Below are 13,914 nucleotides of genomic sequence, written 5' to 3'. Positions count from 1 at the left end.
TTAAATGATTGATTGAAAACTTTGAGCAGCTCCAGTGCTGGATGGCAGATGTTATGTTAGCAGAGTTTTGCTGCTATTGTTTCTTTTCATTGCTATTGAATGCAACCTGATCTTTGCCCAGAGAGTAATGAAACATTATGATTACCGCTCCATTTATCAGGTATGGCATCACTGGCAAGATGTGGCGTCATCACTTCTTTTCCTCTTATACTAGACTATGGGTATATGGATGATAGGTAGCTGTTTAAGATACAAAGGTGTATTATAAGACATGATGGTCTGAACACTGCTGATTAGCATGCTAGCTGGCATGCTAATCAGCAGTGGATGTAAAATGTAGACATGTTTAATATTTCTATTTTTAACATTCTGTTGATATTATTGATTATATTATAAGTTAATTTTTGCGTGTTTTGATCTTAAAGTATGTATTGACAATTGTCAATTGTTTTCAAGCTAATTTGCGAATCTGATTTGAGAAAGGCAGTCAGGTTTGCCAAACTGCACAGCTGCTAATGATAACCTTTATGCAGGAAGCATTAGTTATTCCATTTATTCTTAAATGGAAACAGAGATGCTGGATTGCTAACCCACTATTAAAACTCCTGTTTCTAAACGAGATGCTGAATGTGAACCAAGATTGTTCCAGATTACATTGACTTTTATTCAACACTGACTACCAATTTAGCTACTGAAGAATCATTTCATGGAAATGTGTGTTTAAATGTTCAGTCTATTCTGTCTTGGAGGAAAACATTTTCATGAGTGTCGTGGATCTTTTTTCTCACAGTAATGAAAGGAAACCCTTGGATGAAGACCTGAAGGATATCATCCTCAGAGCTTTGCCATTAATTTCTGAAGACACTCAACAGTCATTGATTCATAAGCTGTTAAGTGATGGAGTGGAGTCTACCCAGGACCTAAAATTTGTCATTGAAGATGATATTGCTGACTTGCTGCCTCCCCTTCAATTACAGACACTCCTGGAAGCATTTAAAAATGGTAATGTTGACGTAAATACACTATTTTTTCTATACAATGTTATAGTAGTATATCTGATCATTTCTAACAGCCTTTTTCTTAAAATATATATTCCCTGAACACTAAATCCGTCAGTACAGCGAAATGGTAAAATTGTACTGAAAGTTTTTAAAACTGTTTTTTACTTCTGTTAACTTATTTTGTCATTCTAACACTGCTGGTTTCCCCACTGAGTGCTACAGCCAAGTGTCTGTGTTTTTTACCAAAACCTTTTAATATGATGCAGCTCTTGATCCATCCATTATGTGATGTTTATCTGGGTTCACATCAGGGGCAGCAGTCTGAACCGGACCTGCATGAATGGGTCTTTAGTAGTGCTTAGACATTTATCTAACAAGCAAACGATCCTTGATTCAATCCCAGAAAGAGACACAAATCCCTTGGGAGCTCCAGGAATAGAATCAGGATGAAAAATCTGCCAAATAAAACATCAACTACCTGTGTGGTGACCCTCTGTGGCTGAGGGAGCTTTTCACAGCGACTGCCAGCGACTTCCAGAGACTACTGGCAACCACCCTGTTGACTGTTAGATAGATGTCTAGGTTTTTCTGACCAAGGCCTTAGAGATATAATGAGTAACTTGGCTATTCAGAGGGGTATCTATCTGGATGGAGGCGCTACTCCGTTAAAAAAAAAAAACAGTTAAGGGGGATTCATTATGTCTATGGAGCCTCAGATCCTAGGGAAAATCAGAACCTTCTGGTGAGATTTTTGCTAGTATTTGTAAGATAAGAGATAAGATAGAACTTTATTAATCCCTCGGGTGGGTTCCTCTGGGAAATTCGATTTCCAAAAAAGCACAGCACCGACAGAAGTTACAGAGTTATACACACACACATATATATAAATACAGAGACAATATAAATAAAATATACGAAGGGGATAAATAGAATAAATAGGAATAAAAATAAAAATACAAGTGAATTGCACATTTAAAGTATTGAGTCTATTGCACCGTTGACTATTTACAAAAGTATTGCACAAAAGGTATTGCACAGTGAGGTGAAGAGGCACTACAGCTTAGTTGTTCCCTCCTTTGTCCTCCTGTTTCCCCTCCCTCTCCCCTCCAGAGAGGAGTTAAACAGTTTGATGGCGTGTGGGACAAAGGAGTTTTTAAGTCTGTTAGTTCTTGTCTTGGGGAGAAGCAACCTGTCACTGAACAGACTCTTCTGATTGTTTATGGCCGTGTGCAGAGGATGCCTGGCATTGTCCATAATGTCCATCAGTTTCTTTAATGTCCTTTTCTCTGCCACTGTCACCAGAGTGTCCAGCTTCATGCCGACCACAGAGCTAGCCCTCCTGATCAGTTTCTCCAGCCTGGATGAGTCCTTCTTTGCTGTGCTGCTCCCCCAGCACACCACAGCATAGAAAAGTACTCCAGCAACCACTGACTGGTAAAACATCCTCAGGAGCTTCCTGCAGATGTTAAAAGACCTCAGCCTCCTGAGGAAGTACAGTCGGCTTTGGGCTTTTTTATACAGGTACTCTGTGTTGCATGACCAGTCCAGTTTATTGTCCACCCACAGCCCGAGGTACTTGTACTTGTTGACCACCTCCACCTCCTCCCCCTCTATCTGAACCGGCAGTGGACCTGCTCTAGACCTCCCGAAGTCCACAACCAGTTCCTTAGTCTTTGAGGTGTTGAGTTGCAGGTGGTTTGTGTGACTCCATGCGACAAAGTTCCTCACCAGACTTCTGTACTCCTCTTCCTGATCATCCCAGATACACCCCATGATAGCTGTGTCGTCTGCAAACTTCTGAATGTGGCATAATTCAGAGTTGTAGCAGAAGTCAGAGGTGTACAGGGTGAAGAGAAGAGGGGACAGCACAGTTCCCTGTGGTGCTCCTGTGCTGCTGACCACTGTGTCAGACGTGATGTCCTTCAGCCTGACGTACTGTGGTCTGTCGGTGAGGTAGTCGGAGATCCAAGCCACCAGGCAGGGGTCCACCTCCATCCTGTTCAGTTTTTCTTGAAGCATACAGGGCCGGATGGTATTAAAGGCACTGGAAAAGTCAAGAAACAGGATCCTGACCGTGCCTTTTCCCCCATCCAGGTGTGAGTGGGCTCTGTGTAGGAGGTACAGGATGGCATCCTCCACTCCGACACCCACCTTGTATGCAAACTGTAGTGGGTCCTGGGCATGTTGTACCTGTGGTCGGAGGAGGTTGAGGAAGAGCCGCTCTAGAGTCTTCATAAGATGTGACGTCAGTGCCACCGGTCGGAAGTCATTCAGCTCATTGGGCCGGTTCTTTTTGTATTCTCATGTTCCTGGTTTGGTTGTTGATAAAAGGCTAGTGGGGTATTGTCTTCATTCTGGACACCAAAGTTTGTGAATATGATAACTTGGAAACAGGGTGACATAGGCGCATCTACTAAAAATCCTGGATTAGTTCAATTTCCAGTTAAATTGAACTCACCGTTAGAGGTCAAGTTTTCTGAAAACCTTAAGAATCCATAACTCAAGAACAAGGAGATGTAGGGTTTAGAAAATTATACCATAGGAGGAGGATACTGGGAGGCTCAGGGGTCGGACTGACGGTCGGCAGTATTTAAAAAAAATATATATATTATTAATTTATTTTAAGCTCACCCTTGTATAAGAGACAATTGAGCTCACTGTGTGTTTTTTTCCTTTTCCTTTTCAGAGACAGACCTGGTTACTTTGGACCTGCCAGTGATTCCTTCCTCTAGCTCACTGCTCAGCAGTCCTGCAGCGTCACCTTGCTCCACTTCATCTGGTGTACTCCCACTCTCAAATCAAGAACATGACAACTCAGAAAGCTGCGGGCAAACCACCCTTTTCAGAAAACATTGGGCAGAGACGTTCCAGGTGCCCTGGGACCTCATGCCAATGGAAATTCAAGCAGCGGTTGCTGAGGGCAAGAGACCATCCCCTGCAGCAAGGAGACAGATGGTTAGAATTTTAGCAGATGAGATGAGGAAACACGAGCTAAACCCAACACGTGCTCAGTGTGTAACCATCTGCCGAAACATTGTCCGTAAGTACCCTCAGAGCTTTGCTGATCTGTGTGACAACGGTCAGCTGCTGGAAGAGGATTACATCTCGCTTGTGATTCAAATCAAAAACCGAATTGATAACCTGAAACGGACCAGCAACTTTCGCCACAGCCGTTTGTCTGGAATGAAAAGAGGATCCACCAACAATTATGGCTGCGCCAGATTTGAGCCTGGCCTGCTGCCGGAGGAGACAAATGAAACAGTGGAGCGAAAACGCCAGCGACTGGAAGAAATTTACCATCAGGATGGCTCAAGCATGGTAGAAAAAGACGAAGTAAAAGAACTCATGAAAGTAACCTTCTACCTGCAGCGCCGCCAAATAAATGCACTCCCAGTACCGGCTATTAGAGATTTAAGGGGCCGATGGCCTTATCTTTTCACACACAATGGACTTTATACTCATTTCGAGCTGCTCACTGATATCAAAGTGCTTCGCACTCTTGAGGTTGCAATGGAGGAGTGTGGACCAACCATCCTGGAGGTCTTCAGCAAGTCCACTAATCCAGATATCCAATCCATCCTCTCAGTGGGTCCAAAACTTGAACTATCCTTCTGCATCCTGCAACTTCTGATGGCTCACTTCTCCGAACCCCTCGGAGGACTGATTCTTTTTGCAAATGTGAGTTATTTTAGGGTTTTTGATTTCTTCAAAGGTGACACCTGTATCTGTTGTCTCTGTTATTGGGGAAGACAGCAGTTTTATTTGTTTCATGTTTTTGTTAATTAATTTAGTCATAACTCTGTGTCCTAGGCAAATGCCACAGCAGCTGAATTACAGACGACACTCCAACTACCTGCAACTCCTCGACTGATACTCCTCGGTATGACATACATATTTATTTTTTGTTGTTATGATTAGGGATGGGTATCGTTTAGGTTTTATCCGATACCGGTGCCAAATCGGTACTTTTGAAACAGTGCCGGTGCTCAAACGGTGCTCAAACCGGTGCTTAAAGAATGGAGAACACAAAATTGGTCCAAAAACCTCTTATGTTCAGCTGGTTTTTTGTAAAAAGATAACAATGTTAGCCTTTTCTGCAGCTATGGGGCATATATGGTATCACTCTTGGCTGGAAGCAGTGCTTAAACAATGGAAAAAACACAAACTTTGTCCAAAAACCTCTCATGTTTAACTGTTTTCCACTTTTTCTTTGGTCATTTTAGCCTTTTTGGCCAGGGTGAAGGGAGTATCTGCCATCAAACAAGAGGACAGCTGCATGTAGCTATGATGATGTTTGCTAGTTCACCTTACATGCATTAATGTAATAACGTGGTTAGCCTACTCAACGTAAATTACACACGAACAACATTAAACTACTCACGCAGAGAAGAACGGCTGCTGCTGCCATCATCATCCTCATCATTTCTGCTACACTGGCAGGGCTAGGGGCCAGGACTCTCCTCTTCGTGTTTTTGGGGGATGTTGCATAACAGGCAACCCACCCGCAGTAGATGCGCTCGGTGTGAGGTCTCGCAGCAAGCTATCAAATACGGCGCATTTCTCGGCTTTTAAAAAAACCGCTATGCGTCGCCTGGTGTTTCATCGGATTCGAGGTGTTACTTCCTTTGACAGTATCACAGTATCAGCTTAAAGCACTTGTTGCAGGCTGCTGAGTTTGCATATTTTGCTGTGAAGTACAGCCAGACTTTTGACCGCTTCGCCTTGGACATTTTTAATCTGTAGCTCTGCTCTAACTGAACGTACGTACCTGGGCCCGCCTACTATCCTCGGAAACGTAAAATGATTGGCTAGAAGTGTATCACAGCTCAGGAAAAAAAAAGCACCGAAATAAAGCACCGAAATAAAGCACCGAAATGTGCGCTGCTTTTCGGTCTGGTTACTACAGTTTATGTCAGAACCGGACACCGGTGCACATCCCTAGTTATGATTGCAAAAGCCAACAGCGTTAAGCATTAAGTGCTTCTTGAGAAGAAAAATAGCCTCACTATAATTTCATAACTCATGACTTATAATGTCATAACAAAGATTTATCTTATTACCCAAGAATCCTGTTACAACAGTGAACGTTCACCCGTTGCCAAATGCTAAAAGTCACAAGAAATTTAGTTCAACTTAAACCGAGATGAGTTAATGAGCCTTCAGTCGACCTAGAGGAGGTCAAATTTTAATTACCGGTTGCCTTTCCCCCCCCCATATTTTTCACCCGGTTTCACTGTTGGCTTCTTTCACTTGCCTTGTCTCTTTTGCACATTTTCCATGCAAACTGCAGTAATCGTCATCCAGTTAGGAAGTCACCAACAGGTCTCCAGAGACTGAAGCTTAAAACAAAAGGCAGAGTCATGCTGACGTTTTTTGGCACCTTCACAGATTGCAGGTTGTTCCTGATCTTGAATTAGAAAATGTTACCCTCACCTGTTTGTCTGCTGTAAAGCATAAATGTGGCACAACTCACATTCAATATGATGATCACTGGAAGACACCAGCTCATAATTTTCTCCATAGCTCCTCTGATATTGGAGGACTCTGTCTGGGCAGTAGAAGTTTTAGCACCTTCAAGTGGTGAAGATTCTCCATTTCCATTTTCTATTTTATTATGATGAAAAAAACACAGGAGACTTTGTATAACTTGCAAATCAAAAAATTGTCAAAGTCAATAAATTAGAAGAAAATCATGTCTTAAAAAACAGCTTCTGCAACAAGCTACTCTTCAGCACCCCAAAGAAAACAAACACAACACAAAAACAAAGCTTATCTAGCTTGCTTTTGCAAGTTGTATGCCCAAAGTTCCCTGTAAATATATGTTCAGTCAACATGAACAATGTTTTATATATTGCCGAGTCATATACACTACACAATCATCGGCATATTAAAATTTTATTTTATGGGCGCGACTCCGGAAGCTGAAGTCACGCTGTGTGACTGGAAAATCTACAGCTTTATTTTCATGCCTAACTGCGAAATTCTGGTCAGATACAGATGTTAAATGTTCTTGACAGGGTATGAGTGATGTACTTGATGGTTCTGTGTGTTTATTAACACATTTGCACTGAAGAAGTATATTGAATAAATAAGCTCATTACCATTTCAGTACTAATGGTGGGATTTTATTTGGATTTTAAGCCGAATCACCGGAAAGCTCCATTCGCCGCTGGATGATCAGTCTTGAGGGGCACATCATTTGTGAGGGCATCCAGCCGACTTTTCTGTCCGGCCTCGCTGCTGTCTTTTCTACTTACTACATCTTCAATCTTCAGTATCAAGACGATGCTGCATGCACACTGGAATTCATTCAAAGGTTAGATGAGTACATTTTCCAGCTGTTAATTTGTGATGTGAGGTCTTTGTGCTAAAAGGCTTGCAAGAACCCGTTCCTGTGTCACTTTGGATCTGACCACACATTTGTTTTTTCCAGGCGATTGATTGGGATAAATCCCGACACAGGCACCAAAGTTCCACAAGGCAAATTCCCGTCAAAGGAGACTGGGAAGTTCACACAGGAAAAGACTTCGCCAGTCAACCCCCAAGTTTTAAAACTGTTAAAGAAACTAATGGATGTGAACCCAGCTGTTTACACCCACACAACCATGTTTCCATCACTTCAGGGGACATCAAACTGACATTCATGTTTGTTTTCGTGGAGAAATCCGAATTTCTGGGGTCTGAAGAACCTCTTGGAGCAACGGCCGACACTTTGGAGCTTGCAGTGTAGTGGCTGGATATCCAGACCAGAACTTTGGGTCCCATGCACTGGTCATAGTCTACATTGTCGGTTTTAAAGAGGTATGATGTCATCAGATTGTTTTGAGAGTGCACTTTGACTAGTGCATTTGTCTTTCATTCTTCATTCGGACTTGCTGCATGCACCAAGTACCAGAAAAGTTTCTGGTGCCACAGATTCTGCAGACTGTTTATACAGATCACCCTTTGCCTTGCTTAAGACTTTGAAATGTGCAAATTCAAAGTGTGAAAGAAACAAGGAACAAATACAACTTTATGCTGTTTTCTTTGTTCGGGTTGACTTATGTTCCCCAATGCAAGCTGCTGTTTTCTAGCAGAAACTCTGAAGTACTATATTTTGTTTACTGTACACCTTTTTTTAAATTACTGTAATTAAAGTTACATTTCTGGGGTAAGATTTGGGCATTGTTTTACATTTCCTGTTTATCTTAGTTCATTGTTTACACACTGACTGCATAAAGGGCCATCTGCAGTACTATGTTTATTTACTATGCAGTACTATGTTTAGTACTATGTTTATTCAGTATGCCACAAAGTTCAAATCCTCTCAGAAGGGTTTGTACAACACGACAGTGATGCAAGCATGCCAAGTCAGCCAGTGGATTCAAACTGAGGATCTTAGTGGAATGAAAAAAAAAGTATATATATACAGGGAGTGCAGAATTATTAGGCAAATGAGTATTTTGTCCACATCATCCTCTTCATGCATGTTGTCTTACTCCAAGCTGTATAGGCTCGAAAGCCTACTACCAATTAAGCATATTAGGTGATGTGCAACTCTGTAATGAGAAGGGGTGTGGTCTAATGACATCAACACCCTATATCAGGTGTGCGTAATTATTAGGCAACGTCCTTTCCTTTGGCAAAATGGGTCAAAAGAAGGACTTGACAGGCTCAGAAAAGTCAAAAATAGTGAGATATCTTGCAGAGGGATGCAGCAGTCTCAAAATTAGTGATGGGCAGATGAAGCTTCATGAAGCACTGAAGCTTTTCATCAATTGGTTCACCCAAGCGCAAAGCTTCATGAAGCTTCATTTGCTCTAGCAGGACACCTACTGGACGTAAAAATATTAGTTGGCATGAATTTGAAGAGTGTGGCCTTTTGCACACAGCCTGTAAATGTCAACAACTAAAGGAGTGTGTAAAACATCTATATTGTAGTGATGCAGTACACTGTGTATATTTATACTGGCAGTATGGAAAATGATCATTTGGAAATGCTTAAAATGGAAATGATCATTTACTGTGAGGTGAGGTGTGGTTGGGGTGTGGACAGTAGTTGTGCTTTTGTAACGTTGAGGTATGGACAGCTACACACTGAGGCTTTGAGCCTCAGTCCTGCCCATATTTTATTCTGTAAAAACTACATTTTCACTGCTTTTATGAGCTTTTTAGTGGGGAGAACATAGCTAGGATTAATGATTTAACAAATCTTTTGAATCCTTTGTCCTCCACAATGCTAAATGGCTGGGAGTCCTCAATCACCATGCTAACCAGGTCTTCATCTATTTGAGATTGTTCTCCTGAGGAAAGACAATAAAGACAAAGCACAAATATAAATATCACACACGTAACTTATTACAGTTGTATAATATTGTTATATCATTTAGTAACATTACTGCATGCTATATTATCAGGACATTTGATGGCTCACCTGGTCTTGCTCCACAATCGGTGTTCCCCTTATTCTCATGCAAAGCTCTGTAGTGCCTAAGCATGGATGAGGTGTTGTTGTTATATCCCAGCTCCCTGGCACATAGCAAACACTTCACCTTACAAAAGTACAGACAGCTTAACATAAATTATATTGCACCATCAGTATTATGAAAATACATCTTCTGTAGAAATTTACATACCTTGTTGGGAGGAATAAAATCAAAATGTTCCCACACAGGGGAGGACATCCTCCTCTTCTTAGCTGGCTCCATTCTCTCCTGACTTTCTCTCCTCACTCTCATAAACCTCCAAACTGTCTCCAAACTCTCACTAACCGCAACTCTCCATCAAACACCCACATTTTGAATGAAGTCTGAGGGGTTTATATTTCTGTCATAGCTCGCGGCAAAGTTCGAACCACTTCATGAACCAGTCACGTGGTACAGCCGGGCAGCGAGGCTTCGGACGTCATCATTTTCAGCCCCTCCCATAAATGAAGCATCGCGGATACGCGCATCGCGGAAACGCCCCCTCAATTACTCGACACAAGCTTCGAAGCCTCGATACAGAACGTCACATCACTACTCAAAATTGCAAAGCTTCTGCAGTGTGATCATCGAACAATCAAGCGTTTCATTCAAAATAGTCAACAGGGTCGCAAGAAGCGTGTGGAAAAACCAAGGCGCAAAATAACTGCCCATGAACTGAGAAAAGTCAAGCGTGCAGCTGCCAAGATGCCACTTGCCACCAGTTTGGCCATATTTCAGAGCTGCAACATCACTGGAGTGCCCAAAAGCACAAGGTGTGCAATACTCAGAGACATGGCCAAGGTAAGAAAGGCTGAAAGACGACCACCACTGAACAAGACACACAAGCTGAAACGTCAAGACTGGGCCAAGAAATATCTCAAGACTGGTTTTTCTAAGGTTTTATGGACTGATGAAATGAGAGTGAGTCTTGATGGGCCAGATGGATGGGCCCGTGGCTGGATTGGTAAAGGGCAGAGAGCTCCAGTCCGACTCAGACGCCAGCAAGGTGGAGGTGGAGTACTGGTTTGGGCTGGTATCATCAAAGATGAGCTTGTGGGGCCTTTTCGGGTTGAGGATGGAGTCAAGCTCAACTCCCAGTCCTACTGCCAGTTTCTGGAAGACACCTTCAAGCAGTGGTACAGGAAGAAGTCTGCATCCTTCAAGAAAAACATGATTTCCATGCAGGACAATGCTCCATCACAAGCGTCCAAGTACTCCACAGCGTGGCTGGCAAGAAAGGGTATAAAAGAAGAAAAACTAATGACATGGCCACCTCGTTCACCTGATCTGAACCCCATTGAGAACCTGTGGTCCATCATCAAATGTGAGATTTACAAGGAGGGAAAACAGTACACCTCTCTGAACAGTGTCTGGGAGGCTGTGGTTGCTGCTGCACGCAATGCTGATGGTGAACAGATCAAAACACTGACAGAATCCATGGATGGCAGGCTTTTGAGTGTCCTTGCAAAGAAAGGTGGCTATATTGGTCGCTGATTTCTTTTTGTTTTGTTTTTGAATGTCAGAAATGTATATTTGTGAATGTGGAGATGTTATATTGGTTTCACTGGTAAAAATAAATAATTGAAATGGGTATATATTTGTTTTTTGTTAAGTTGCCTAATAATTATGCACAGTAATAGTCACCTGCACACACAGATATCCCCCTAAAATAGCTAAAACTAAAAACTACTTCCAAAAACATTCAGCTTTGATATTAATGAGTTTTTTGGGTTCATTGAGAACATGGTTGTTGTTCAATAATAAAATTATTCCTCAAAAATACAACTTGCCTAATAATTCTGCACTCCCTGTATCTATCTATCTATCTATCTATCTATCTATCTATCTATCTATCTAGATAGATAGATAGATAGATAGATAGATAGATAGATAGATAGATAGATAGATAGATAGATAGATAGATACTGTCATGCTCCAGACGGGTTGTTGTTGTTTTTTATAGTAAATGTGTGTATACAGTGTTTCAGTCTGCTTTCTTTATAACGTTTCTCCCCGGACACATTTTGCGACAGCACAATAAGAACACCGTCCGGTCAGTGTCGTTCGCCTCTGAGACGGACCCGTGAAAACACACACATGTTTTATCTCGAGAAGAGCGGCAACTCGGAGTCCCCCGACAGCGTCGCTAACATGTCCAAGAGCGACATACTGAGAGGAATCATCACTGAGAAACTGAGCACAGCCGCCCGGGAGATCTTAGCAGTGGTGGAGAGGACTGTAGCCGACTACGAGGAGGAGGCTGCGGGCTTCAGGCAGGAGATCGACCGGCAGAGGAGACTGCTGGAGCTCCTGCAGCCTCGGGTCAAGCTTGAGAGGACAGGTCAGTGACAGAGGCGGATTTGCCGAACTTCATTTAAAAATGACTCATTTAATATTTCCTCGCTAGCTGGTGAATATAGTGACTTCACAGTGCAAGAAGAAAATGTCCGCACAATTGTTTAGAAATGGATTAACAAGTCGGCATGCGTTTAGTCAGCTTTCACAGGATAATGTGAGACAATCACCGCTTTTGGGGTTCCTTTAACTTTATGGGCAGCCCACCCCCTGAAGCTAATGAAAAATTAATTCTACTAAAACTCAAACTTTTCACTTGTGTTTCTTAAATTTTGACTTAATAACTTGCAGCTTTCCCTTCCCCACTGTCACCAAAGTGCGTGTGATGTGGTTTCTATGTATTATTGTAGGGTCTTTTTCATATATTAAAAAGCGCCTTGAGGCAAATGTTGTAATTTGACACTGAATAAATAAAATTGAATTGAATATAACTGAAATTTCTAGTTATTCAGAAGTAAGTTGCATTTTCAAGTCGGCTTGTCAACATTTTTAATTAACCCAAAACTTGAGTTGATTATAAACATTTTTGACTTAATGACTCATAATTTACAGTTTTTCAGGAGTTAGTCGCAATTTTGAGATACTGATTTGAAATTTGGACTTGGCTTTGATCAGCAATTTTTATTTTTCAATGTTGGAAATGAGCTTACATATAAAACATAAAGGTGAAGTTTTCACAGTTCACATGAAGCCTGCTCTATCAGTTTTAAGAATTTAGGATGTCAGATTTTCCACAGTCTGCAGTTATTTGAGTGATAAACAGGACTAAATCCCAACTTTAAAGCTGCTCTTTAAAAATACATGTTGCTTTCAGCTGTTCATAGCAATATTGTGTTTGGCCATACATGAAGTAACTGATCAGATCTGACTGACAAAAGTAATCTCTTGTCACAGATCTGGACATCCATGAGGTGGTGGTCATGACCGGAGACAAAGAGGATCAGCAGCACACACATCTGCCGGGTTTGTTTTCTGTCAAAGCTTGTTTTCTTAAATGTTGAGAAAAAGGAGGAATGAGTGAATGAACGACTCTAAGGACAATATGTTTTTGCTGCAACACTAAAGATGATGTTCAGACTTACATATGGTAGTAAATAGTAAAATAGGGTGTGTAATGTTTCCAGGTATGGAGGGTCCTGGAAGTCCAAGTCTGCTACGTCGTGATGAAGATGAGCAGCGGATGGCCCAAATGTCGATGAGTTCCAGGCAGAAAAGAGAAAATCTGATGCACCCGGATTATGAAATACCAAGGTTACAAATGCAATCAGAATCAGAATACTTTATTGATCCCTGGGGGAAATTATTTCAACAGTTTATGTCAACAGTCTGGATGTTACAGTTAGTTTACATTGTGACGCTTTGTGTTTTAACAAAAAACTTTGCATTTGCACCACGGCTTCACCTTTGCCAGTACTGGCCTGAATGTAGTGCTCTAACACAACTACCATTTCTCCTGACAGGAAGAAGTCCAGCAGACATTGGCTCAGTGACACACAGAGACATCTACATTTCAGGATTTGTTTCCTGGAGGACTCTCAAGACGGTATGCTCTCAAACATGGGTACATTTGAAGTTCCTATCTTAGCACCTGAACCAAATAGCCAGACCTAACGATACTAAAAACCTTAAATGTTCAAGGACTTGCAGATGAACTTGCAGAGTTCTGAGATGCTGCCGGCCAGGATAACCATTGTTTCCTCACTGCTTGCAAAGTCTTGATCTCACGATGGTTTCTTCTTTTTCAGGGTTTAAAAAAACTCTGTTTGAGGACCTGAAGTGTCCCCGTGATCTAAAGGAGGGTGACTTCTTGGACATGATCAAGTCCACGTTCCCTCAGCTGGCCGGGGACAAACCGCTGAACATCTTCAAGTCTGACCACAGTAAGAGACTCCAGAGGCTCATGCTGAAGACCCTGACACCAGAAGACATCTACAGGACCACGAAGCCCACCGGGCTTGAAAAGGCTGTCCTCTATGTCAAACTTAAGGTCGACACTAGAGTAGTTTTCCTCACTGCTGCCACAGATATAGTTATAGTCATGAAAAGTCTGTTAACAGGTAAAACATTAAAGGAAAAATGATAAATAAGTGTTCAAAACTAAATACCTCTTATGG

General features: G+C 41.9%; 2 protein-coding genes across 3 annotated transcripts in view; both read left to right on the top strand.

Annotated features, from left to right (window-relative positions):
* Window positions 1-9,065, top strand: part of LOC309703997 (uncharacterized protein) — a 40,535-nt gene extending 31,470 nt beyond the window's left edge. Inside the window, exons 21-25 of the mRNA XM_082528943.1 lie at window positions 791-1,002; window positions 3,688-4,679; window positions 4,812-4,881; window positions 7,143-7,317; window positions 7,435-9,065. Of these exons, the coding sequence (XP_082385069.1) occupies window positions 791-1,002; window positions 3,688-4,679; window positions 4,812-4,881; window positions 7,143-7,317; window positions 7,435-7,639 (1,654 nt within the window). The 3' untranslated portion in view covers window positions 7,640-9,065. The remainder of the gene's footprint in view (window positions 1-790; window positions 1,003-3,687; window positions 4,680-4,811; window positions 4,882-7,142; window positions 7,318-7,434) is intronic.
* A 2,397-nt stretch (window positions 9,066-11,462) lies between these two features.
* LOC309700032 (uncharacterized protein) overlaps window positions 11,463-13,914 on the top strand; it is a 32,477-nt gene continuing 30,025 nt past the window's right edge. The window contains exons 1-5 of one of the 2 annotated variants that reach the window (XM_082523386.1): window positions 11,463-11,786; window positions 12,695-12,763; window positions 12,925-13,051; window positions 13,261-13,343; window positions 13,546-13,787. In XM_082523386.1, the coding sequence (XP_082379512.1) occupies window positions 11,543-11,786; window positions 12,695-12,763; window positions 12,925-13,051; window positions 13,261-13,343; window positions 13,546-13,787 (765 nt within the window). In that variant the 5' untranslated portion in view covers window positions 11,463-11,542. The remainder of the gene's footprint in view (window positions 11,787-12,694; window positions 12,764-12,924; window positions 13,052-13,260; window positions 13,344-13,545; window positions 13,788-13,914) is intronic. The other variant, XM_082523384.1, reaches the window with a different exon arrangement.

Source organism: Aulonocara stuartgranti, assembly GCF_965226115.1.
Source record: "Aulonocara stuartgranti genome assembly, chromosome: 3".
Taxonomy (NCBI): domain Eukaryota; kingdom Metazoa; phylum Chordata; class Actinopteri; order Cichliformes; family Cichlidae; genus Aulonocara; species Aulonocara stuartgranti.
Note: the sequence above shows the minus strand (reverse complement) of the source record. Positions and strands in the feature narration are given on the sequence as shown.